The 27,672-nt window shown below is 44.7% G+C and overlaps 1 protein-coding gene across 3 annotated transcripts in view; it reads right to left on the bottom strand.

The window, feature by feature from the left end:
* Nucleotides 1-813: 813 nt before the first annotated feature.
* The window catches only part of RGS18 (regulator of G protein signaling 18), a 225,419-nt gene continuing 198,560 nt past the window's right edge, over nucleotides 814-27,672 (bottom strand). For all 3 annotated transcript variants that reach the window (XM_078687093.1, XM_078687084.1, XM_078687102.1), the window contains 2 exons: nucleotides 14,085-14,251; nucleotides 814-6,923 (listed from right to left, as the gene is read on the bottom strand). In XM_078687093.1, the coding sequence (XP_078543219.1) occupies nucleotides 6,666-6,923; nucleotides 14,085-14,251 (425 nt within the window). In that variant the 3' untranslated portion in view covers nucleotides 814-6,665. The remainder of the gene's footprint in view (nucleotides 6,924-14,084; nucleotides 14,252-27,672) is intronic.

Genomic DNA, 27,672 nt, shown 5'->3' with positions numbered 1-27,672 from the left:
TAAAAACTTACTGGACTTGCCCCTGGCGATTTTCTGCTATGTTTTAGTTTTAGCTGAAGTACCACTTTTGAGGGACTCTCAAAGTAAATCATGTGGGGAGCTGTAGAAAATATGTGTTGACTTGCATAGCAAGCACAAACATTTTAATCCTTTGAGCACTAGTGGCATATTAATGGGGCAGGGGGGGTGAGTGGGTCATTTAAACAAAGATAATAATGGAGACTGTATTGTCGCTAGCTTTCGTAGGTGATTAAGAGAGGCAGCAAGAGGTTATTGGTTGTAACAACATTAACAATTTGCTCCCTCCAGGCTATTTCTATAAACCAGTAACATTAAGAGCCCCACTTACCTCACTCACCTTCGCATATCATAATAGGTTCTCCACCTTAGATGGCCTCAACGGGCTGGATTGACTGAGGTCCAATCCAGTATAGGGTTCGATCAGCACCTATTACACCTGAAAGAGAGCCCCCTTCCAATGCTTTTCTTTGTCTGGGGAATGTCTTAGGCTATGGCAACTCTACGCCTAAAATTCTGAGTTAGAACGTGGCTTGGCTGGTTAGAACCAGATTGGCTATCTTTCATTAGACAATACAACATATTAATGTTTCAGGAGACCTTGGTGACACATAAAATATCTATTGATAGTTTTGTGTGTCCCAATATCTTGGCAACCCCTTGCCGATTGGGCTTTGCATCCAATGGGCTAGCCATCTGGGTGAACATCTTGGCAGGGGGTTGTGTCAATTAATAGCAACCTAAAATATAATTTTCAGTTAGTGAGGGACAAAAGGGGTCCAACTTTATATTTAATCAATGTTAATAATAATGATTTTATTAGTAATCCTAATACTGAATTTCCCATTCTATTTGACTATATCACCTCTTTACAAAACACTGTTGGTGATATCGGCAACTGGCAGATTTCTACTTAGCAGTTGATTTCAAAGCTAGGCTTACCCTACAGGCCAACTCTTCATGCACACCTAGCATAGTCACTACAAATTACTGCACCCATGCCCAGCATTGTATTGACACCAGAGGCTTAGAGCTGTTGTCCTATGTGACATCTTATGACTTGGATATTGTCATGAATACTGCTGTCCAAAGTGAAGTATCGTAACCCACTTATAGGGGCAGAGGCTGTGCATCCACAATTGATAAATTTTTTATATCACTCAATTTGGAGGAATTACTACTGTATGTCATTGTTGTTTCATCAAATTATGGGGATCATAACCCTATCAAGGTCACATTCACATTGTCCCCCAAGCCTAATTAGAGAAGAGAATGTGGAGCGACAAATCTTGAAAGGTCCACTGATGGCTTAAAATTAAAATGGAGAGCCGTTGCACCTGACATTTGTCCGATAAAGTGATCAAGGAGACATTAGACCTGGTAATGGCTTGCCTAACTGATAACAATATTGCATATCCATTGGTTGTGGCATTTACTCAGCTCTGCTCTAATATTAGGAAAGAGGTAATGAGACCCTCACGGCCAACTGTCAACAGACACAGATGGTTTATTAACAAAAGCTCTGTTGCCAACCAAGCATGGCCCTTATGGCCAACCCTAGGAATCCTCTGGAGGTGACACTTCTATGCAAGAAAGACAAAGAAGTCACCACAGCAAGGAAGAAAGAAGTAGTGAACCAACAATGGGGATCACTAGTTCTGGTGGTAAATAAAAAGAACAGTAAACTCTTTTGGCCGTCTGTAAAAGATATGCACCACAAAAATCGGGTATCAACTCCAATTAGCCTAGTGAGGCTTGGGATACACACTTTACTATCATCTATACTGCCATCTCAGCAGAAAGTGAGCTCCCTTGGCTCCCATCCACACGGCTGTGCACCTGACCTTGGGTGAGGTTGAAGACACTATAAGCCAGATCCTTGGGAGCAAGACCCCTGGCTTGAATGGGGTAACAATACATCTCATTAAGCCTAACCCAGAATTCTGAGCTCCGCTATTATTGAATGTTTTCAACAGTATGGCCCATTCTCCTTTACCAAGCGCATTGACAACCTCTGCTTTAGTCCCTATTTTTAAAAAGAGTGACGCTCGCAGCCTGGCTGATACATGCCATTTTCCTTGACTGCTTCAGTCACTAAAAGCTGTGGTCAAACCTTTTAGCATGTGGGATGGACAAAGCAATGGTGCACTTTTTAGTTTATTAGCAAAGGCACAAGAAAGCCAGAATTAGAATAAACATTCAGGGGGAGCTTTCTAAAGATATTGGCATTTTTCGGGGTGTGAGACAAGGGTGTGTTTTAGATCGCGCTTTGTTACAATCCTTGCTGTATGCAGACGACGCTGTGTTGATGACTCGCACACCTAGGGCTTTGAGTCTTTTAGTTCAAGGATTTTAGGGGCATGTTACCAACAACTAGCGATAATTATCGCTATGTTGGCTTAGCGGCAATATTTTTATCGCCGAGTTGCGGCCATTTTTATCGCTTAGGAACCTTGCTATTATCAAGGTTTTTCTCCTAAGTGATAAAAATCGTCCGAAATGCATCAATATCGCTGAAAAGTCAGCGATATTTATGCATTACCGAGCTAATGCTCTTAGCCATGTTATTCACCTACCATTGGATAACATGGCTAAGAACTGCTCAGGGGCAGGTGTTAGCTTTTGGAGATATTCGCGCTTAGCGCGAATAGCTCCAAAAGTTGGTAATAGGAGATAGCCATGTTAGCGACTGTTTCCAGTCGCTAACATCTTGGCACGCCCACTTTGCATGTCAATTTTTGTATTTCTTCCTCGGTTATGACTTGCTCAAGATCGCTAAAAGATGTTAGAGGGATGGCCCGGCCATTTCATCAGGTTACGGCGGGAATGTTGTCTGATGCTCTTCGCCATCATCCCTGTCAGCTAACGGTAATCTGGAGGAAAATCTTGACCTGGTCCAGAAGTGGCTGGTAGCCAGATTTGAGGAGTTAGCCCCTGGTAAGCCAGCTAAGTCTGCGGGTAGACATGTCTTGGCCCCTTGGTTTACTCCCTCTCTTGGTAAGATGCGCCAAGACTGTAAAAAGGCTGAAAGAGCTTGGCGGCGCATGTATGACCCTGGTGATAAAGCAAAATATAGGGATGCTATTAGGCTTTATCATAAACATATTATGGATGGAAAAAAAGTATACCTGGAGCGCAGAATCGATGAAGCTGAAAATATGAGTAGAGAAATCTTTAGGATAGTAAAGGAGTTTACCTCCCCTTCCTTGAGTACGCCCTCCCATTCTCACACCGAAGCTTGGATTAACCAGCTTGGTGATTTTTTTATAAATAAAATTAAATCCATTCAGGATTCTTTCCCTGATGCTGGCCTTATTTCAGCTGCTAGCCAACTGGCCACTCTACCCTTTTCACTGGAAGAGAAAGGTCCTTTTCTCTCCGTTTTTCCTCCTATGCCCTCTGCTACTTCTCTTGATCTTTTGTCCCAGCTTCAATCCTGCTCGCCACTTGATCCTTGTCCAGCGAAATGCCTGGGGAGAGTGGCGCCTGCAGTTAACACCTTGCTTAATCCGCTGCTTAATTCCTCCCTGATCACGGGAGAGGTACCTCTGGTTTGGAAACATGCTTTGATTTTGCAGCTGCTCCAGAAGCCTACCTTGGATCCCCTTATCCACGCCAACTATAGGCCGATCTCCCTCCTCCCTCCTCCCTGCTCTGGCAAAGGTGATTGAGAAACACGTGCATCTCTCCATTTCCAGCTTTATCGAGAGCAATAACATCTTGCATGATTCTCAATCGGGCTTCCGCGCTAATTTTAGCATGGAGACAGCCCTTCTCGAGATCACCGATGCCATCAGAGAGACTTAGGACTCCGGGGGTAAGGCTATTCTGGTTATGTTGGATTTGTCGGCGGCTTTCGACACCGTCCCTCACGACGGTCTCCTTTTAAGACTCTGGGAGATCGGCTTTCGTGGGACGGTGTGGAACTGGTTTAAGTCATTTCTGACCGGCCGCCGACAAGTGGTCTGGGCCCCTCCGTTTTCTGCCGAAATGCTGCCGCTGGAGGTGGGGGTTCCTCAGGGGTCTATCCTGAGCCCCACCCTCTTTAATATCTATATGGCCCCTCTGGCGGCGGTAGCGGAATCCTTTGGTGCCCGGATCATATCTTATGCTGATGACACCCAGCTCCTTTTTACGTGTAATAAGGGTGAGGTCTTTGACAGTAGTCGGATCAAAGAATGTCTGGGCGCTGTTTTTGACTGGTTTCAGCGGTACAGTCTGAAATGCAACTCCGATAAATCGGAGTTGCTTTTTTTCGGATGTCCGCCTGATCCCGGCTGGAAGACATGGCGGCCTCAGGACATGTTGCCTCCTGATGTTGCCTCTTCAAAAGCCAAAAACCTTGGTGTTCTGTGCAATGACGGCCTCTCTTTCAGACCCCAGATCATTGGGTTGTCCGGGAAATGCTTCGGCATTTTGAAAATGCTGCGGAAGTTTCTTCCGCTGTTGTCTCTGCAACATAAAAAAACTCATTGTTCAGGCTTTGATAGGCTCGCGTTTGGACTACGCGAACGCCCTCTACCTCGGTCTGCCCAAATATCTTCTGGCACGTCTGCAAATTGTGCAGAATTCTGCTGCGAGAGCCCTTTTTGGTCTTCAGCGTAGGGCAAAAGCCTCGGAACTGCTCAAGAGACTGCACTGGCTTCCTGTCTCTAAGAGAATTACTTTCAAGGTTCTGACCCTTGCTTTTAAGGCCCTTCATTCGATTGGCCCTAAATATATTGGGAAGCGTGTGGCCTTCTACGCGCCTAGGAGGACTCTACGGTCGGCCGTGCTGACCAAAGCCGTTGTTCCCCCTATCAGACGCGCTCGGATTGGAGGTCGCTCCTTTCGATACTTGGCACCTCGATGCTGGAATGAGCTCCCCGTTTCCCTAAGAAAAGCCAACAGTCTGTTCTCTTTTAGAAAGGAGTTGAAGACCTGGCTTTTCTCCCAATGATATTCTTTCGGCCCTCTGTGAGTTGATGTGTTGTGTACTTTGTCCAGTTCTCTTTGCCAAAGCGCCGGGACACTCCTTGGAGTAGCCGTGCGCTATAAAAGAGACCATATAACATAACATAACATAACATAACATGCAAAGCGGGGCCCAAGATGGTCGCTATCTCCTACTAGCTGTCGCTAACTGGTGTTAGCGACAGCTAGGTAATAGGGAGGTAATTTTATCTCCGCTTTTTTGGCTTGTAAAGCCAAAAAAGCGGAGATAAACCCCCTTGATAATATACCCCTTAGTATTTTATGACCACAGTAGAACTACGAACTAATTTTGCAAAATCCTATACTTTGGCCTGAGGCCCACGGAAGTACAATTTGTTCTCTCTATTGGTAATCATAGCTTAAAATCCACTATCACTTTCTCTTACCTGTGTCTAGTCTTTGCTGCCAATAGATTTTGCATGGCACATATTGCCCACTGTAGGAATGCATTTTCCAAGGAGATTGGCTTATTGTTTAGCCTACCGCAATCTAGGAGGGGGGCAGCTCTCTTGCCCATTCTGCAATTTTTCACAATGCAATGTCTTCCAATGGATACATATGGGGCTGAGGTGTTGCGAACTACCAAATGTAATACTATCCAGGCAGAAGAAAATAGATTTTGCTGAATGGTTTTGATGGTTTCCATTTGCTCTCCCTATTTTATTTGTCACAACAAATTAAATGTACCCTTTATAGAAGATTACATTAGTGCCGGCCCTCCCTTGCTTTGGTTAGCAGTGTGTAAAAACAAAGAGGCGAGCCTTACAAGAGATATTATGATGAATTGTCTTAGCTGCGATAAAGGCATGATCATCCCATGGTTAGGAGGGATGGAAACATGTTTGGGTAAGATTCGTTACCAGCATCTTTTTGTGAACCCTGAGGGTAATCATGCTACCAGTAAAAAGCAGTTACAGCTCCCTCTGTTAAGAATTGTCATGATGAAAGATTGGCCACAGAAATAAGGAAGATCAGTGTGACAGTGTATTGGAATTTTAGAACAGCCAGCTTAATTGCAAGGTACCTTACTAAACCAGTGGACCACTGGGAGTGCAGCTAATTGTTTCACTTTAAGGCTGGCACCGTAAAGTATTTGTTATGCCTCCTGTCAGGCTTACTTTCAAATCTTGATTCTTTGCCTTGTCCGTGTAGTGTGAGCTTGGGTCAATCCACACTTTTTATTTTTTTGTTGTGTTTATTCTATGTACACATGTCTCATTTTGCTACCCACAATAAAGAGGTGCAACATTACAGACTTTAGGGCATCATTTAGGATGCTGCTTCAGCTCAATGATGATGAGTCGATTGCCCACACAGGTGCTTTCATGAGAAATGGTTGTCAAGCCTGGATTTTGATGAATACTAACTAAATCTGAATATACAATCATTGCAGTCTTGTGTCATGCACAGTTGATATGACATGGTATTTAACTATGTATTTTTATGATTTTTTAAATTAGTTATATGTTATATTGCACACTTTTTGTGCGTTGTTATTTTGTATGTTTCAACCTTTGCGGATACCTTTGTACCCGAATAAAGATTAATTGAATTGAATAGTGAGAAACTTTTAGCCATTCTCCATGGCAACTAATTTCTTGTTAATATATTAGACCATTAGACTTGCAGTTTTATCCGTGAGGTGGCCAATTGTCTGAGCACTATAGGTTACCCTATAGCCATACTGCATGATTTGCCTTTACGTCTTGAAAATCATTGTAAGTGAAGGAGCGAGACCGTCGTCTCAGAGGTGGCCTTCCACTATTTCGCCCCATTGCCAGTTCGGAGTAAATGTCTGATTTTAGAAAGCGTGGGTAGCTGTCCTTCTCCATCAGTCTGTATATTGTTGCTTGTGCTGAGTCAAAGCTGAAAAGCGCAGGTTGCAGAATATTCTTGCTGGTGGCTTGCTTGGTGTTAAAGTCGAGGTTGACCTGGGAAGAGATAAACAGATGTGTCAAGAGGTCTTTGGTAAAAAAGACGGTCAAATAGTAAAATCAAAAGTAAAATCACAGCAATAGACAAGGGGATTCCTTCTTATTTAAGAATGATACATTTGGGACCAAATTGAAACATTGTACCCACAAGGGGAAAACTAAAACATTTAGGGCCAAATGTATGGCCAAGTCAGGCTGTGCTTCGCAGCGCAGCAAGTCACCTTGCTGTTCTGCGCTACATGAGAGGGAAAGGTCAGGAATGTGTTGTATTTAAGTTAATGTGGTGCATTTCTGATGTTTCCCCTGTGTTGGCACCCTATTGGCTGCCTAGAGCCGAAAAAAGCCCCCTGGCACCATGATGCAAGGTGGCCTGTGTTGGAAGGAGGATTGTTTTTGTGCAGAAAGGGGCACATTCCTAAAGAAAACAATTCTCTGAGGCCTTTTCCTCTTTGTATGTGTGCTGCAGGATGCAGCACTCATAGAAAGAGGAAAAAACAAGGAGAAATCTCTCCTTGTTACTCTTCGTCTGAAGAGGCCTAGGTTAATGGCACAGTCCTGGCTCTACCACTTCTGGTAAGTCTAGGAGTGGATGACGGGAATGCAACAAAATCCATGGATATTACATGGGAACTCCCACGCCAAACCACAGAAAGGCCACACTGGTGCGGAGTAATGCCAGACATTGATTTGCCCTGCATTTCATTACTCGAGGTTTATGAAGCCTTTCAGGGTCATGCAAGGTGGCATTGTGTGGCTTCAAAAATCTAATTTTCAATTTGCGTCACTCTTGCACCACGTTGCAATTGACTGAACCATATCTCCTAGGGCCCCTTAGTACTTACAATCATTTTCTATTGACCAGGTTATGTTTTGATCTCTTCCACCTCCTGTTGGCACAGCCTCATTGGGTGTAGTAGAGGTCAGAGCTCCATTTTTTAATGTTTTGTAATTACTACGAGATTCCCTGGAAACGTTTTATTATTCCTATTTTGAAAACATTGGCGTTTAGGCAGGTGTGACCAGCTTTTATATTTCAACAAATGCTATCTGGTAACACTGTTTTTAATTTCCTTCACTTTTTTAAATCAGCAGTGAGGCTTAGAGCCTCTTGGGATGAATCGATAGTTGCTCAAAATGTGATTGTACTGTGTCCCAGTAAGTTGGTTGGGATCAGAGGCTTACTACCCTCCTTTTTTAAAGATTTATTATTTACACACTTTCTTAAAACACAGCCTTTTTTATGTATCATATATGAGACTTTAAGTAAGATCTCTTAAGCATGTCACTTTTCTGTACAATTCATTTTTTTGGGCAGATTTATTTAGCGCACACTCAACCCGAAAGTATTGGAGTGCTTTACATGAGCACCAGTTACATTACACAAGGACATATTCATTATAATTTTTTTTGGTAGGCACAAAGAGATTACATGATTTGGCCAAAATCACAGGATGTGGAGTTAACCTGCGAGGCTTGAACCTTGGTTTCCCAGCTCCAAATTCGGTAGTCTAGCCATGAGACCACATCCTCTCTCGCATTTAGGTCACTCTTTTACGTAATGTACTGCTTTAGATTACTTTTATGGTTTTATGTAAAAACCTGAATAAAGTGAATTTGATTGATTGATTATTGACTGCCATCCACTCCAGGTGTGTATTGGAGACAGGCTGCAAGGCACACTGAGCAGTAAGAGCTGAGACATATTTACTTTCTAAAAGTGGCATTTCTAAAATGTTGATGTTAAATCCAACTTTACCAGTAAAGAAGATTTATTATTACCATTTCAAAGATGTGAAACATGAAGTACCTTCAGTTTTCTAATCAGGAATTACATCTTTAAAGTGTATTAAAGAATTCCCAATGCTATCCCACGAGAGGATTAGGCCTCACAGTAGTGAAAAATTAATTTGGGTGTTTGTCACTACCAGGATATGTGAAGCCTAAAAGTACATGTCTACCATGTACTTCCATGGCACACTGCCCTTAATGCTACCTAGGGCCTACCTTAGTTTTGACTTATATTTAATAGAAGGGGAATTTAAGGCTTGACAAGTGGTTTTAAATGCGAAGTTGAAGTGGCAGTAAACTGCACACACAGGCCTTGCAATGGCAGGCCTGAGAAAGGCTACAGAATGCAGAACAATGTCATAGATTCACCACAGTACAGAGATCTGGGCCTAAATCCATGGTTTTTTTGCTCACCCATGCCATTCCAGTTTGGACCCAGCCATATGCAAATGAGTCTTGATGATGTGCCCAATGTGAACAGCCCAGCCCGAACTGCAAGGCCAGGTCCTCCCTGGACTGGAAACAAGCATCCTAGGACTGGTTTCGGGGTTTCACCCCTCATCAGCCAGGATAGCTTGACTCCAGTGGCCTAGAGAGCACAGGACCCATGTTTAGGCATACCAGTTCCACTAGTGGTGACAAAGGCAAAAAGAACAATTGATGGACAGAATGCAGAACAATGTTAAGCATTCACCCGAGTACAGAGATCTGGGCCTAAATCCATCATTTTTTTGCTCCCCATGCCATTCCAGTTTCGACCCAGTCATATGCAAATGAGTCTTGACCCTGCGTCAAATGGGAACCATCCTGCCCAAACTGCCAGGCCAAGTCCTCCCTGGACTGGAAACAAGCATCTTAGGACCGGTTTCAAGTTTCACCCCTCATCAGCCAGAATAGCTTGACTCCAGTGGCATGGAGAGCACGGGACCCATGTCTGTGCATACCTGTCCCACTTGGGGTGATAAATGAAAAACAACAATTGATGGACAGAATGCAGAACAATGTCATACATTCACCCCAGTACAGTGATCTGGGCCTAAATCCATTGTTGTTTTGCTCCACATGCACTTCCAGTTTGGACCCCGCCATATGCATATCAGTCTTGACCCTGCACCCAATGGAAACAGTCCAGCCCCAACTATCAGGCCAGATTCTCCCTGGACTGGAAAACAAGCATTTAGGTTACAAGCCTTGGATACAGGGTATACCACTTAACAAGGTACTTACAAGTAAACTAAGTATGTCAATTGAGTATACTCCAGTGTCACCATGTTTAGGTGAGAAAAACATGTACTTTAGCACTGGCCAGCAGTGGTAAAGTGCTCAAAGTCCTAAGGCCAACACAATGATAAAGCAAAAAGAGGAGGTAAGCAGGCAAAAGGTTTGGGGGAAGGCCACCCTAAGGATGACATGTCTAACATGTACTATCACCCTTTCTGCACTGAGAGAACCTTTTACTCAATCAATCAATTTCAGCTTTATTCGCCTGGGATACAGCCATAAAGTTACAGGATAAAATGTTAAAATATACATAAAAACCAGGAACCAGTAGAATTTGCTCAATGCAGTCTTACTTGTTATAAATTGCAATGTGCTTCAGAGCATTAATACAGTACATTGATCTAAGCTTTCAGCCTTGCAATGTTAACAGCAACAACATTAAAATGATTGTTCTACTTAATCAGACAACTTAATCAGAATGCATTGACAATCTACAGTATACAGCGACCCATAAAAATAAACTAACAGGAGAACATGTTTCATCATTGTGTAATTGTTTCAGGAAGAGCTTTGACTGAGTTTAGTGCATCAGGTTTCTTGATTTAATAAAAGACATTCAAAAGATTTCGGTATATTTCTGATAAAAATCCTCAGAAAAAAGTCAAATGTATCATTGACTGTTTAAAAGTGTTGTTACAGGGGCACACCATGGATTCTAAATTGTGTTGAAAACCTGAGGGAAAGGAATGCATATATTTTATTGTCAGCTTGAAAGCGACACAACAAAGAACATTCTCATCTTCCTATCACACCCCACGAGTAGCTAAGAGTGTTATTATGATTCATGGAAAGGTATGCCGAAATAGAGGTCTCTGATATTTCTGGGCTTAGCCTCTTTTCCCAAGAATGACTTAACAATAAGGACCGAACATAGAGCCAGATGTACGACCTTTCAGGGTAGCGAGCCGCAAATTGCACAGAATTGCGACTCGCAATGTGCGACTCGCTAAACTGATTGTACAACAGTGTCTCAGACACTGTTTACTATTCCCAATGGGGTCGCAAATTACATGCCTCATCAATATTCATGAGGCAAGTGCAATTTACGACCCATTGGGAACGGCTAGCACTCACAGGGATGGTGGCCTGCTGGGATCAGCAGACCACCATGTCTGTGACTGCTTTTTCAATAGAGCCGTGTTTTCTTTTAAATGCTACCCATTTTCCTTAAAAGAAAACGGGATTCATTTAATAAAGAAAAATTAAACTTTTCAGTTTCATTTTTTAATGGCAGGCCCTGGTCCCTGGGACCACTGCCTGCTCTTAAAAAAATATTTGCACACCCATTCACAAAGAGGAAGGGGTCACAGGGGACCCCTTCCTATTTGCGAATAGTTTACCACCTACTTGAAGAAGGTGGTAAACTACAAGTGTACACTAGAAGTGTACATTACAGTCAGACTCGCTATTAGGAAGGGACGCCCTTGGCACACCCCCTTCCTAATAGCAAGTAGCAAACCATATTTGGTGAGTCACTAATAGGTTAGCGGCTCGCAAAATATGGTTTGTACACAGGGCTGACCAATTTTGCAGTTGCAAACCGGCCGAATTCCCATTTGCAACTGCAAAAAACGGTTGTACATCTGCCCCATAATTCCTGCCCGGTGACACTGAGGCTCCAACATCAGTAAAGACTTGGTGAAGAACAACGGCGAGAAACGATGTTTCTACAAATGCTAGCTACAGGATGTATAAACGTTTATTGCAAGCTGAACAATCTTTTATGATATATGCCACTTTATCTTTCCAGATAGAAAGCCATGATGGGGGCTCAGATGTGAGCAAGATCACATATGTAGCTTAGTCCCAATTCATTATGACAAATCTCAAGTTATTTGTTTGATGTGTGATTGAGGTAAAATATCAATCATCCACTTATTGGTAGAGCTTCTGTTTTTTGAGAGTCGGTCAGACAGACGGATTTGAATTTATTCAGATTGCAAACACAGATGATACTGTATGGTCAGCCTCTCAAGGTTGAGTTGTTCTGCTGCCAATAATATGAAATCTGAAAAGTGTCTTGCTACTTCTTTGAACTCATGCTGTAGCAAACATGCATTATACGTAGATCACTACATGAGAAACTCAGGGGGATATTTATCAAAAACTGACGGAGCGCTGTGTTACACCAAAATTGGTAATGCCGTGCTCTGGATGTTTCAAAATGCAGGGATGCGCCATATTCACAGGAATGTGGCACATCGCTGAATTACTCCTGGCGCTAAAAAAATCTCCTAGCGCCATTATGCTAGGTTGGCTGCACTGCAGGGGCAATAGCTTATGGGCAGGAAGGTAAACCTTCCACCAGAACTTTGGAAAAAGTGACGTTCTTGTGACGTTAAGTCCTTGTAAATGTCCCTCAGTCTCCTGACCTATCTGTGTTGGAGCGTGGGATTTGCAAATAAAACAGTTACCATTGCATTTGCGTGATCAATTCACTAATATATTAAATCCTTTGATCAATATCCTTTATACAGAACACAGAGACCTATATGTGAATGAATTTGAAGGGATCTTGACTTTTCAGAATATTGACCACTCACCCATGTATCCCCGAATGAACTCCTTAACTTTCTCCCCAATACTCTTCTTGCCAGTTCCTATCTCCCTCACTTGTTGCAGCATCTATTCTAGTTCGATACTCGAAGTGATTTTTGGGAAATCTCAGACTCACCTCCACCCCTCCCTCAAATCCCACTAATGAAGACAACCCCTGACAACACCACCAACAAATCTTTCCACACAAAAGCTAAGTCTTCAGACATTAATTTTTTTCCTAGATTGATATGCCAATGCTTGGTTTAAACAAGCCTGTGCAGAATTTTTAGGCGTAATCTTTCATGATTTGTGAGTCTGCGTTGTGTAAAAGGTGCTTTTTTTTGGCCATTTTCCATCATGTGAAATGTTATGTCTTTTTGCCCGTGAGACCCTTTTGAGGGTAGAAATTGGCACTCAGGAGATATTTTCTCCTTGAACAAGTCTACTGCCAGTGTCTCATGTGACTTTTACCCGTGCATGCAATTTTCATGGCCGAGGTCCACTCAGGTAACAGCAGTGGGGCCGGGTAAGGGGGGATTTCGAGGAACGACGCAGAGGGAAAATTAAATAAATAATACATTTTCCCTCTGCATCGTCCCTCGAAATTCCTGCTTAACGGGCCCCACCGCCCCACTGCTGTTATCTGCACGGACCACGGCTGAATTTTCGCAGGCGATATGGCCAACAATATTTCTCGTAATACAGATAGTTTCACATCAAAATTCCACATTTTTTCCAAAATAATAAATAAAATGCACACAACCTTATTCTAGACAGTTCAAATGTGTAACGGGTGGCGCATTGCTGGAGTAGCGTCGCAAGTGCGACGCAACTCCTGCAATGTACAGAGGCCACCCATACATAATGTGGTGCGTCACTCTTTACGCCTGCTTCAAGCAGGCGTAAGGATTTGACCCAGCAGCGTCGTAAAACTGACTCAGTGAAATCTTGTAGATTTCACTGCGTCAGTTTTTCGGGGCCTTCCGACGAGGGAACGCCCACCCTGCGACAGAACGCCCACATGAAACCTGACGCAGGTTTCATGTAGCGCAGGGCTTAACAACGTGACGCATCTGCCTAGATGCGTCACGTTGTAAATAGGTCGCAGGGATGCACCACGTTTCCGCGCCGTTGCGTGATGCAACGGCGGCATAAACGTGGCGCAAGTCCGACATAAATCTGCCCCTATGTTATTACAAAAGGTACCACAGATGCTTGCTTGTGCGACCCCTTCTGTAGTGCAGCTTGAATTGGCACTATCCGCAAGTGGGTTCCCACATTTGCATAGGGTCATGGCCTCATGCACAAGAGGGAACCATTTTACCTCTGTACCACATTACTAACAAAGAGCAGAAGCAAAGAGGCTGTCAGGGGTGCACTGATTCTGCATCACATAGAGGTTTCCTTACTTTAATACAGCTCTAGGATTTCCCTTTGCATCAATATGACCTCTTAGGGCAAAAATGCACTTTGCAAACAACTTCCATTCATTTATTCATTCATTCATTCATTCAATACAAGTGATTACCAACACCGTTCAGATCTCCCTACCTCTTTTGGGGCCTCTCTCCGAATGAACGTCTCAAAGATTGTCTTTGCCTTGGATGAAAGTTGCTCAGGAGAGACACATTTCTTGTACTCCTCGCAGGCCAACCAGAACTCGATATTCTCCTCACTGAACTCAGTTTTTAAAAACCTCGTGAAGGCCTGCAGACCAGCTTAACCAAGAAAAAACATGTTGGTTTATAAAAATGAATGAATAAAAACACTAGCAGGTTTTCAAAATATGCTCATGTGATGCCGCATAGCTATTGAACACCAGTATGCACATGTTGCACACAACCAGACACGGGTGAATATTTTTTATAAATAATGTGATTTTTTTTAAATTTGTCTTTTATCATTTGAATGAAGTTAATTTTCTATAAACCACCCTGGCCTTTGTAAAGTAATGCCATGTTTTGTTGAAATCGTCAACAATTTAACAGAAAAGCTAAGCCACAGGCCATAAAAGGTAGAAGTAAAGCAGGCAACGCTTACACCAATGTCAATGGGGTCAAAGTATGCTTTGACTTTGTTGAAATCAGTGATCATATCCCTGAATCCTCCCTCCATTCTTTTGGGCCGTACTGTGCAACGGTCTCCTTCTAAAATATGTTCATGCTCATAGTTTTGCTTTAAAACACCCTGAAATAAATTATGATATACTATACTGAAGGGAAAATACCTTTATTTCGACACTTTGTCATAAAAGCAGTAGTAAAATATACATTCACAGCTCCATTTAAGAGAGATAGCATTAAACAATATCACACAGGTAAGAGGGCCAGTGCATCTCAGTATACCAGAGAAAGTAGTACAACATAGTTTTAAAACATCCAGTAATAAACATTATTCTTCAGCTAAATTAGAGCATATTAGACTAAGTAGTATCACAGTATCAAATGTAGTCAAGATTTATTAGAGGCCAGAGGGCAAAGGGCAAAGACCAAATCAATTTCGCTTGCACATGAAAAAATTATATTGAATCAAATCATTCATTCATTTCTGGAAAACATTGTTTGTACAGGTTTCCCAATGGCAGCAAACGCTCTTGCTCTTAGTACCCACATCTTGTCCAAAAACTTAGCAACAGCACATATGATAGTTAGATTGGTATCTGTTCTAGAGATTCTGAGAGTGGTGTAAGTACTTTGTGTCCCTATCTGCCTTTATGTTCCTTTGGGACAACATACACTCTAAAAACACATATTTCATGACAAGTCGAGTTACGAAAGTTATTACAGGTGGGACACAACATATCGTCGCTGCGTGCCCACACATTAGTAACAGTTTTAAGACGGAGTCTGCAGACCCAAAATTAGAAATAAAATGTCCTATCTAAGGGGACGCTGATAGTGGCCCAGTAGGGTTCCGGAAAACTGGTTTGCAAGCTGTCCAAGTCTGGAGCCTTCCGTCTAGTCAGAGTAAGGGGATTACACAGCTAAGATAACCCCTTCTCCCTCCTTCGTAGATTGGCATGAGCAGTCAGGCTTATCTCAGAGGCAATGTGTAAAGCACTTGTACCAAACACACAGTATCACAATAAAAGCACTACAAAATGGACACCATACCAGTTTAGCCAACATTTACCTAATCAAAACAAGACCAAAGCGACAAAATCCAACATACACAAGAAAAGATATGAATTTTTTAAGAATCAAGCAAAAATGCAGTTCCTTGAAGTTGATAGCGGCAATTAGGGCTACTGCAGCGTCGTGACCAACAAATCCAACAGTTCAGTCCGACCTCGGAGATGAGGGCCGACTACGGCGTCAGGGAAGACCCGTAAACAGCACCTTGGAGTTTAAGAGGCTTGACGAACTTGCAGTGAAGTGTAGCGGTGAGACGTCACTAGAGTCATGAGGCGTCAGTGCTGTACATCGGTGCAAAAGTCAGGGAGTCCTTTAATTTACATGCATTGCAGATCAAAGTCTGTGAGATCGAAGCCAGTAGACGTTGGCAGTTGCGGGCTGTGTGGTTGTTGCAGACGGTGCACCGTGCACTTCACAAAGTGGTGTCTGTGGCTTTGGTGCAGTCAGCAGTGTGGCATTGATGTGGAGCGCTGGTATTAGAGTTGATGCTGTCGTCAGCAGACTAGGGACTGCGGTGTCATTGAGGGCAGTGACCACGGCTACGGTTCAGGCAGCGGAGTCAATGACGCCACGTAGCGCTGGTATTTGTGAGACCATAGCTGCGTTGTTGTCGAAGTCTGTGTCCACAGAGCAAGCAGCGGTGTCAATGTCAGTGAGAAGCGTCATAATCAGTGAGACTAAGGCTGCTTTGACGTCGAGGTCAGTTTTGCACTCACCCAGCGAGTGGTGACCATGGCATTTGTGCAGGCAGCAGCATCTTGAATGCTTTTCTTGGATTTACAGCTCAGCAAACACCTCCATTAGCCTAGATATGGACTTGGCACCATTTGGCAGGTCAGAACTCCCAGCAATGGAGTTCTGGTGCTGTAAGTGAATTATTTGATGGCCCTGAGACTTCTAAAAAGAGGCTAGCACACACAAGCCCTTGGAGAATCTTTGAAAGTAGGAGGTCAGAAAGTTCCTTCCACTGCTCACAGACAGAAGCAGCAACTGCAGGCCAACTCAGCAAAACAACACACAGCAAAGGGGCAGTGCTCCTCCTGACAGCTCTTCAGCACTTCTGATTGGCAGAATCCCCAATCCCAAAGTGTTCTAACAGTCTGGGATTTTAGGTTCAATACTAATGCCCTCTTTGTCTTTGATGTAGGCTTTCTTCAAAGGATTGTCTTTGTAGTGCACAAGTTCTTGTCCTTCCTGGTCTTGGCTCTAGTCACACTCCAGGGGGGTGGAGACAGCATTGAGAGAGGACAGGCACAGTCCTATTCAGGTGTAGGTAACAACTCTTCCCACGACTCTAGCTCAAGAATACCCATAATCCTGGTGATCGGCCTTCAGGGTATGCAGGGCACACCTCAACTTCCATTGTGTGACTGTTTAGAGTGAATGCACAAACAGGTCAGTCTAAACCAAGCATTGATTCCACAGGCAGGCAGAGGCACAGGACTGTTAGGCAAGAAAATGACCACTTTCTAAAAGTGGCATATTCAATCACTTTTTTAAAACTATCTTTACTAAAAGATGTGTTTTTAAATTCTGAGCTCAGAGAGCCCAAACTCCAAATCTCTAAATGTTCCCAATTGAAAGGTACACTAGTTGCGAGGCAGCTCATGATAGCCTATGGGAGAGCTAGTCCTTGCTCTAGTCAAAAATGAAATTGCCAGTCTTTCAATATCAGGACATGTAAAACACAGAGGTACATGTCTCACCTTTCACACACACTGCACCCTGCCCATGGGGTAGCTAGGGCCTACTTTGGGGTGCTTTACATGCAGTAAAGGGACGGTTAAGGCCTGGCAAGTGGGTGCTCTTGCAAGGTCGACATGGCAGTTTTAAACTGCACCCACAGACACAGCAATGGCAGGCCTGAGACAAGTTGACAGGGCTGCTCATGTGGGCGGTACAACCAGTACTGCAGGCCCACTAGTAGCATTTGATTTATAGGACCTAGGCACATATAGTCCCCTCTTTCTGGGGACTTACCAGTAAATTAAATATGCCAATCATGGATAACCAATCAGAATCACAATTTAAATAGGGAGCACTTGCACTTTAGAATTGATCAGCAGTGGTAAAGTGCACAGAGTACCTAAACCAGTAAAAACAAAGTCCAGCATAACTTCAAAAAATAGAGGAGGTAGAGGCAAAAAGACAGGGGAAACCACACCAAGGATGCCAGGTCTAACAGATTTCTAGTGGTAAACCTCCAACTCAAGTCTACCTCTGTAGGACTTGTGTTTCTTAACAACATAAGCTTTACCTTCACTAAATTAATCTCTAGGCAACGATATGTGCAAAAGTTCTTAAACTAAGATAATGCATGCTGGATGCCACTAAGCGCCTTCGAGATTAATGAGGTGTCATCAGCGATTAGCAGTATTTGCACCAGCCACAGTTGGGGCATCAGTAGGTAACAATGATAGGCGATAGACAAGATCATTAAGAAATAGTAAAAACGAGGTTGGAGCCAGAACTCAGCCCTGGCAAACTCCCTTGTTAATGGGAAAGTGATCAGTTGCTTTGCCCTGCTCACCCCAGTGTACCTGGTGAAAGTTCCCTTCATGTCAATGGATTAGTATTTTCAAAAGACTGTTAGAGATACCCATACCACTCAACACCTGCCATAGCTTCCTATTTGGAACCAGATCAAAAGCAAATTTAAGATCAATAAAGGCAACATTCAAGCTGCCCTCGCCGATCACCGCAGTTTTCCAATAAAGATGGAGGAAGCGAAAGACCTGAACGATTGTGGATATCTTTTCCCTAAAGCCAGCTTGAAAGGTAGATATAATAGCCTTTTTTGTAATCAACTCCTGTTTTTAATTTAGGACTATTCAGGCAATAATTTTTTGTATTCAGTCGATCAAACTGATTAGCCAGTAATTTGAGAGGAGGAACCTGTCCTCCACTCCCTTCCAAGAATCCGGTCTGGAGGCTCCACAAACAATTGTATTCGACAAATTGAGGATGTACCTAGACCATTTTTCTCTATCTTGCAGGAATGTGTCTACCAGAATACTATCAAATCCAGGTGCCTGCCCTGGTCACTGAATCTAGAGCCGAGGACATATCAGATAGACCAAAAATAGGATTGGGCGGAACAGATAAATCATCTAAGTTTGGAGCCCTTGATGAATTATCTTGCTCAGAAAGTGGAGACATTGCCGAATGAAGGTTCATGAAATTATCAACCCAAACGGAGGGAGCAATGTTGTTCTGTAATCTGGGAACAGCTACATCCCTACCCCACTTTACAAAGGCCCAGAATTTGGCATATTGCTTGGCTCAACAGGCGAGTTTTCAGATCCTGTCACCTTTTGTGGAACCACTCTCTCTCTCTCTGCCTTGATCGGGGATATTTTATACATATACCTAGCCATCTGAATTTGCTGTGGGTCCTTCTTTTGCAGTGGCTTGCCCAGAAGTCTACATTGCTTATTAAACCAACTTGTTGCTCTAGGCAGTTATCTTCAGTTCCCCTTATTGTGGATAGTAAAATAGTAAAAAGAGACAACATTTTGACAAATACATTTTTTTGAATATTAGTTCTTGACTCATGACATACTGAAGACTGGGTGCAAATGGCCAGATCTACCAAGAAGTCTTAAGGGTCTATATTTATTTTTGGGAGGATGTAGGAAAATGCTTCTTTTGACATGGTTAGCCCCCAATTTTCGCTCGATGTCTGATGTAATTTCAAACTGTAAATGCACTGGGTCACTGTTAACCAGGTTCCCAGTGCCAGATCTCCTTTCCCTAAAACTGTACTCCGAGTGGAAAAAAATTCAGTTTTTCCTGTAAGCCCCAGTAAATGGGAATAAAGTAAGTGTAGTCACCCTACGGGTAAGCAGCCCATTGTTTACTACCTGTTCCCCCTGAAAACCTGGGAACCTGACTTCAAGAAGACGATGGAAGAAGACCAGAGGCGGCTGGTGACATTTGAAAGTGGTGGGCGTAAACTAATTTGCATATTGCACCGCAGCGAGAGAGCGCAGCGAGCGAGCCCGAACCACCTTGCATCCATCCATACATCATTCATTCATGCATCCACCCATCCATCCATCATGCATCCACCCATCATGCATGCATCCATGCATCCATCCATACATCATTCATGCATCCACCCATCCTGCATCCATACATCATTCATTCATGCATCCACCCATCCATCCATCCACCCACCCATCCAACCTGCATCCATCATTCATGCATCCATCCACCCATCATGCATGCATGCATCCATGCACCCACTCTTCCTGTTCAATTTCCTTTGCTGCGGCTCTTAGAAACTGGCCAATCACGTTTAAGCTGGGTCCCCCAACTCCACCATCTAATATATTCACATTCATTTTACCCTTACTGTAAACATCCGTGGTCTCTTTGGAGGAAAACTGACCTGACAGGAGTCTGCGAGAAACTGGCTATAAGTTTGTGATTTACATCCCCACTGAACTTTTTTCACACTGTCTACGGTTGATTAATAGCCACATTGCACACATCCGTACAGGGTGCACTCTTTACTTAAGACTGCACGCTTTTCTTTTTTCAGCACTGCAGTGCTGTCGGGCATCTTAAACAAATAAAACACATCAAAACACTTTTTTCCTTCTTACTTGCATGTGGTCACTCTTTTGCACAGCTCGTGTCAACAGGCTGCCATGTCCGCACTAATTGTTTCCATATTTCAGATAATCCTGGCGCTGCAGGGGCACAGGTTACTCTACGCCCAGAGCACGCCCATTAGGAGACCGAAGGGCTCCTAATGGGCATGCGCAAAAAAGCACGAACACAAGTGCGTATGCGTGGGCACGGGTAAAAAATTCACCCTCCGTCCCCAAGCATGCGCACTCGTGTTGCTGCCTGCCTGGTGACAATCATGTCAATCAACATGACGCCTCCCGACGTCATGCTGACTGGCATGCATTGTCAGTTCTCCCTCGGAGTCTCCTGCGGGCAGCTGCGGGCGGGGGGGGCTACGCCCCCTCGCCCCTATGGACGCACCACGCCTGAAGAAGACTGCTGCAAGAACTGACACAAACTTCCGCTGCAGCTCAAGTCTGGACCTCTACAGCCTGCTGTCCTTCCTGACACCTGTGAGGCCTACAAGAAACCCCTGGACACTCAAGCCTCTTGCAAATTGCCAAGAACCTCCCTTTGGGCTAGAGGCTCTATAGGCATCTGCAGGCATAGAAACCACCATAGTCGACGACCGGCACACACCGTGTCGAAGCAACTTACCACTGTTGAACGATTGTGTTCACTCTCTATCCTTTCTGTAAGCGACATGTCTATGAAAAGTGGCCATAATTGTAAATCGAGTCAAATATAGTTGATGCATCTAGTGTGCATGGACGTACAGTGTGTTTGCCCCATGCCTGTCCGACTTTGTTCTGCCGTTCATGGATCACAAGCCAAAATCTAAAAAGAAAGCTTTCAATTGCAAAGCTACCTCTGTCCTTCTTCGTATGGGTGATATATCAAGATGCGGGATATCTCATGCCTCTTCAGCTTGAATAACATGATCAGTGTCTAAAGGCTCAAAAGTGGTATTAAAATCACCTGCTGTTAACAGATACAAAATATGGCGGTGGACCTCCAAATACTCTTCACACGTTGCGATGGTTCTAGCCCTCCATCCTCCCCGGACGGCTCTGGCATAAAGATTATTAATATCATTGTCTAGAGTTCCCCCTATAGCTAACACGAGTGGTATAGCTACAATATCTAGGCAGTCAATGCTTAACCACTTTATTTCACAATCCTGGTCAAGTGTTACCTATATTGTTAGCCCCCCCCTGGGGGTCTCCCAGCATGGCCACGTGTGGCAGGAATTGTTAGAATAACAGATTTAAAAACAGGGTCTAACCACCAAGTTTCCTGGAATAGGCAGATATCATATATCTCAATAAAGCTTTTCCAGTCCGGGAACGCAAGTTTTAATTTGAGGCCCCTGCACCATTCTAGGATTTTATGGAGACCCCTTTATTGGTCACACAACAATTTGGGGAAGATAGCAAGCCACCCGGATTTGTGGTTTCCAAAATGAGGCAGTCACCAGGGGATGTTGAGTAGCCAAGGATCCGCTCAGTGTGGATTTGCATAGTTGTTAAGTTTTGTTTAGCAAGTTGTATATTAGTGGAAAAAAACTATACAGTTATATATATATATATATATATATATATATATATATATATATATATATATATATATATATATATATATATATATATATATATATATATATATATATTACCTACTGGCGGTCGCCAGTAGGTATATATAGTTAGGATTTTTTCTCTATGGGATTTTTGAAAATTCTATGTCTAATAACTTTGGCGTTTGTGGACGGAATTGGCTGAAATTTTCAGGAAAATGGAACATTATGTTTCTGAGCAGCCCCTGAAAATTTGGGGGGGTTCGTCAAGGGGGGGCCCAGAAAAAATGGGGGTCCCAAAACGCGTTTTACCCATGTTAATTTCCATAGGGCGGTTGGCCTCACTTTTAGCCCGAATGGCTGAATGGATTTGCACGAAACTTGGCAAAATTGTAGGGACTGGTAGCCCGATGTGCCTTTGCTAGGTCTCAATATATGTGCTCCAGTGGATTTTCAGAAATTAACGTTCAAAAAAAGATAGATATCTGTGACAGCGTCCCGGGTAGCGCTCCGTTTCGCGTACTTTTCGCGTTACGGAGCTTTGCAAAGCGAAGCTGATTGGCTCTCCGGTGTCTGTAAACATTCCAAACAGTCCGTAGCGGCCGCCATCTTGTCTCTCGGTAGGATCGAGAGACAAGAGGAGGCCAAAGCGAAGGGGCAAATGACCATAAGGGGGCATAGTAGATCCTCCCTGACCCCCTAGGTTTGATGTGGAGGCTTTAAAAGGGCCCCGCGGGGCAAAAAAAACAACAAAAAAAAACGTTTTTTTTCGTGGGGTGCGCCCGGTTCGCGAACCGGGAAGCGGTCTGGGGAGCGTACTACAAGGAAACAAGAATGATTGACTTTTAACTTATTGTATGTTTATAGACTTTTTTTGATTTTTTTTTTTTTCTGCCGAGTGACGTCTCGTCCTATCTCCACGGGATGCAGTCCCTACCATCTCGGCGTTTAAGCCCAGGGGGACCAGTAGTGTGGGAGAGATAACGTCTGTTAACGTTCGATTCGAAGGAAATCAGGAAGTGTTGATAAACATTGTCTGCGCCATCTTGCCTTTTTTCAAATGCCACACTTTTGTTGTGCACGGCAGCCATTTTAGATGCCTTGGCCAGACCCACTCTCTGCACGCTGTCGATCCTTAGCATGGCTCCCCACCCTCGCAAGCATCTCCCTCAGGCACTGGTCACCCCCGCTCTCTGTCTTACGCATGGGCAATAAACCTCCCCCCATCTGCACTGTTCTTCCCTGAGAATCACACCCTGTGCCCGCTCGACACCTCCCTTTCGCCCTATTCACTACCGCACCCTCTGACACTCCTCTTCCTATGTGTCCGATTGTCCAGGCCGGTCCCAGGCTATCACCTAGCCCTGCAGATGTAGTTTATGGCTCCAGCTGTAAAGAATCACCCCTCTTCAAAGGAGTTACAGTAGATCAAGGCCCCCACCCGATGAGATCCGTCACACCACACGCGTTCCTACTATCTGAAAACCATCCTGTATTGTGATTGGGGAGGGGACCCAGCCTGAAGCGGAAGATTCCAGGGATGCCTCTTTGTACCTCAAAGTTTTTACAATTATGTGTCACATAAAAAATATATAGCACTCAAAGTAGTAGGATTATAAAACTTTAATAACTTATAAATATATACAACGCAACAAAAACAGTAAATACATTTAAACATTTTATGGAAAAAAGAAGCAACAATGGTCAGTAGCTGTGTTTTGTGCGAATAGTCCCAAGGCAGCACAACGTGCTGAGTTCTGGACGGCACCCAGGTGATGTTACCTGGGTGCCGCACTGGTTTTGGGTATCGTACAATGCAGCTCCGAAAAACGGCGTGGGGCGTCCCGGGGGGTGCGGGGGGAGGCCTCGTCAGTAGCGGTCTGTTGTGCGAATAGTCCCAAGGCAGCAGAACGCGCCCAGATGATGTCCAGTAAGTTGCCGCACTGGTTTTGGTATCGTACAATGCAGCTCCGAAAAACGGCGTGGGACGTCCCGGGGGAGGCATTGTCAGTAGCGGTCTGTTGTGCGAATAGTCCCAAGGCAGCAGAACGCGCTGAGATGTGGATGGCACCCAGGTGATGTCCAGTAAGTTGCCGCACTGGTTTTGGTATCCTACAATGCTGCTCCGAATAACGGCGTGGGGCGCCCCGGGGGGGGGGGTGAGGCGGCGTGAACGGGCCTCCCCAGGTGGAGGCTCGTCTGCTGTAGTGGGGCGCCCCTTTACTGTTTCAGTTGCCATTCCGCCCGCTTTTGGTACACTGTGCCAAAATCCGCCATTCAGCTGAGTTGCGCCCACTCTTGCGGTGCAGCGATAGGCGGCTGCCACAGGACTCTCAAAATGGCGGCAGGCTCTTTCCTTTTTGGGCCTGGTCCACTGAAATGGCCCTGGGACACCTTGGAACTCGGACGCTTGTCTGCTAGGTCTTGGACCCCATTCTCGAAAGCGTCCCCTCAGCCTTGAAGATTCTACAAAAGTCTTGGGGGCCCCCGACTCCTGCACGTTTCTGGTGGGGAGCGGCTGCCATGATTGCTCGCGGAATGACCACGACGGAGCCACGGGATGGTGGTGCTTTCATGCTGACGCCAGCTTCAGTCTGAAACATCCAGAAACAAGGTGGGGCTTTCATCGTTTGGGAAAAAAAAATGTTTTAATCCAATGAAAAGTGTTATTTTAGGTCATATGATCAAGCCTTCCTCATTAGGAAACCAAAAGTAAAATGAACCAATGAAAAGTTTTATAAACAAGTCACATGACCTGTTATGCGGTATAGGGTTATAAAAAGCGTAGAAAATCCGTTGGCACGTGAGGCGGCGTCAGTGGCGGACCGATGTGCGAATAGGCCGAAGGCAGCACAACGCGCCATGATCCGGATGGCACCGAGGTGGTGTCCAGCAAGTTGCCGCACTGGTGTGGCCATCCTACAATGCTGCGCCGAAAGTCGGCGTGGGGCGCCCCGTTGGCCTGTGAGTTTGCGTCAGTCAGTGGGGGCTGTTTGAGGATCTGACTGCATTGGAAAGCAATGTGATGCTGTGCGTCGCCCCCAAGATGGAGGTTCCTCGGCTGCAGTGGGGCGCCCCTTGGTGTTTCACTCGCTATGCAGCTGAGTTGCGTGCGCACTTGCGGCGAATAGGCCGAAGGCAGCACAACGCGCCAAGATCCGGATGGCACCGAGGTGGTGTCCAGCAAGTTGCCGCACTGGTGTGGCCATCCTACAATGCTGCGCCGAAAGTCGGCGTGGGGCGCCCCGTTGGCCTGTGAGGTGGCGTCAGTAGCGGACCGATGTGCGAATAGGGCCAAAGGCAGCGCAACGCGCCAAGATCCGGATGGCACCGAGGTGGTGTCCAGCAAGTTGCCGCACTGGTGTGGCCATCCTACAATGCTGCGCCGAAAGTCGGCGTGGGGCGCCCCGTTGGCCTGTGAGGTGGCGTCAGTAGCGGACCGATGTGTGAATAGGCCGGAACCAGCACAAGGCGCCAAGATCCGGATGGCACCGAGGTGGTGTGTTATGTTGTGTAATTCATGAGTATCGCTTTAACTATGTTCATTCTACATTCTATTCCGAGTGTTCCTACATATTGTATTCCAATGTATTCAGTTACTGCTGACTGCTAACCTGTCTGGCTGTGTACCTGCTACAGGACATTCCTGTATTAAACCTACTTCCAACTTAATTGATGTGTGATTTATCTACACAACATGGTGTCATAGTTGAGAGTTCTGAGAAGCGGGGGGGAGGCGGCGCAAACGAGTCTCTCCCTCCATGTGGAGGCACTTCATCTGCAGTGGGGCGCCGAGATCCGGATGGCACCGAGGTGGTGTCTAGCAAGTTGCCGCACTGATGTGGCCATCCTACAATGCTGCGCCGAAAGTCGGCGTGGGGTGCCCGAAGGGGGGGGGGGGAGGCGGCGCAAACGAGCCTCTCTCGCCTCTCCAGGTTGAGGCACTTCATCTGCAGTGGAGCGCCGTCTAGCTGAGTTTCGCCCGCTCTTGCTGCTACAGTGACAGGCGGCTGCAACAGGACTCTCAAAATGGCGGCCTGTTCTTTGGATTTGGGCCTGGTCCACTAAAATGGCCCTGGGACACCTTAGAACTCGGACGCTCGAATTTTTTTTCCTTTCCTCTACATGCAAAAAAGGTAAATGCCCGGTACGTTACCTGCCTCATCTGCCACGATGTACTCTCCAGAGGAACCGAAAAAAAATATAGTTATGGTAATTATACCATGCATCGTCATATGGAGAGGTGGCACCGATTAATTATAGTGCTGCACAAAAGAGAGATTTGGAGGACAACCCCCGACCTGCCAGTACATTCACCAAAGAAGTGGCACTGACCGCATCAGAGGCAAGGGAAACGGTCCCAAATATTCAGAAGAACTTTGGAAAGATTAAAATGACATGTTTAGATTGTGGCAAATTAATTTCATGTGTACAGATGAGTGTTACTCTAATAAATACAGCATATGAACATCATCATAGTCGATGGTTGGTGGAGACATTTTGACTATATCCTGGACCTGCCCGTCCTCGCCCAAAATGGCGCCGGAATAAATGGGACTCGTAACTCCTTGTTGTGTACTGGTTGCACAACCTTGATATCACGAGATACGTATGCAGTTTTGAAGCACATGGCGGGCGGGGATGAGAATTGATTGAATATTTCGACATCCCTATTGATATTAAGTTCTGATGTGTTATTGATTACTGTACTATTGAAAGTTCGATTTAACGTCACCCATGGTACTTGCCTGCAAATGTATATCTAGATAATTTTATTGTAACTGGCCCTGTCGTATTTTAATTATAAAATGTACGTCCACCGATTCCACAACTGTTAGACACCTTAGTTCTTGCAACCTAATGGCCCGCCCGTTACGTTCCTCTACAGTGTAAATGTCTCCTCATCATATACGATTACAGTTTGCTCCGTGGCCGGCCCACGTGGTTATAGGCCCGTATTTGTATACTGACATTTTCAAAATAAAGGTTTTTAAAAGAAAACATGGTAGTAGTATTTACATTGGTAAAGTTTTTAATAATAGTCACTGTTTTAGAATCAGTAAAAGGCAAGTGAAATAAAGCAGTCCAATTACATGAAGGGTAAAAGGTATAATACGCAGGAACGCAGTAAAGATAAATGGTCAAGGGCTGTTGTGTTTTCTACTTCTGCAACATAAAGTGATCGATAAGAATGTGATATTCAGGCGTATCGGCGACTAAGACAGCAGGCGGAGCCTCTTTTGCTCAACGGCTCCGTCATGGGACGAAGAAACGCCCTTTTTCTCGAAAAAGGAATATATTTTACTTGCAGGACAGTTGTAAATTTTCCGGGAAAGTACGTTAGCCTGGAACATTATAACATATATGTTTAAGAAAAAATAATGTTCGAAAGCAATAAAAAGCGTAATTTTTAGGTCATATGACCAAGCCTTTCATCATTAGAATAAGAAAAGTTAAATGAAAACCAATGGAAAGTTTTATTAACAAGTCACATGACCTGTTATGCTTACGTTACGCGCTGCGCGCCGCGCCCCGGATTGCTTCCGGATGCGCTAACGCGGCGCGTCATATGACGCATTACGCGACAACGCAGGTCCAGAATATAGTCAAAATGTCTCCACCAACCAGCGGTCGGAACACAACCCCTTTCAGCAGGCTAAATAGTTCTGTTAAATGACAACAGAAGGGACAGGCAACAAGAACCATCAGTCAAAGAGGGGAGGGCAAGTTCTTCTCTGCCGGGTCACGTTGGGGCGCTACCGGAACTGATCGAATTGGTAGTCTACAGTGTTTCTGGATGTTTCAGACTGAAGCTGGCGTCAGCATGAGAGCACCATCATCTCGTAGCTCCGTC

This window comes from Lissotriton helveticus, chromosome 1_1 (assembly GCF_964261635.1).
Source record: "Lissotriton helveticus chromosome 1_1, aLisHel1.1, whole genome shotgun sequence".
Taxonomy (NCBI): domain Eukaryota; kingdom Metazoa; phylum Chordata; class Amphibia; order Caudata; family Salamandridae; genus Lissotriton; species Lissotriton helveticus.
Note: the sequence above shows the minus strand (reverse complement) of the source record. Positions and strands in the feature narration are given on the sequence as shown.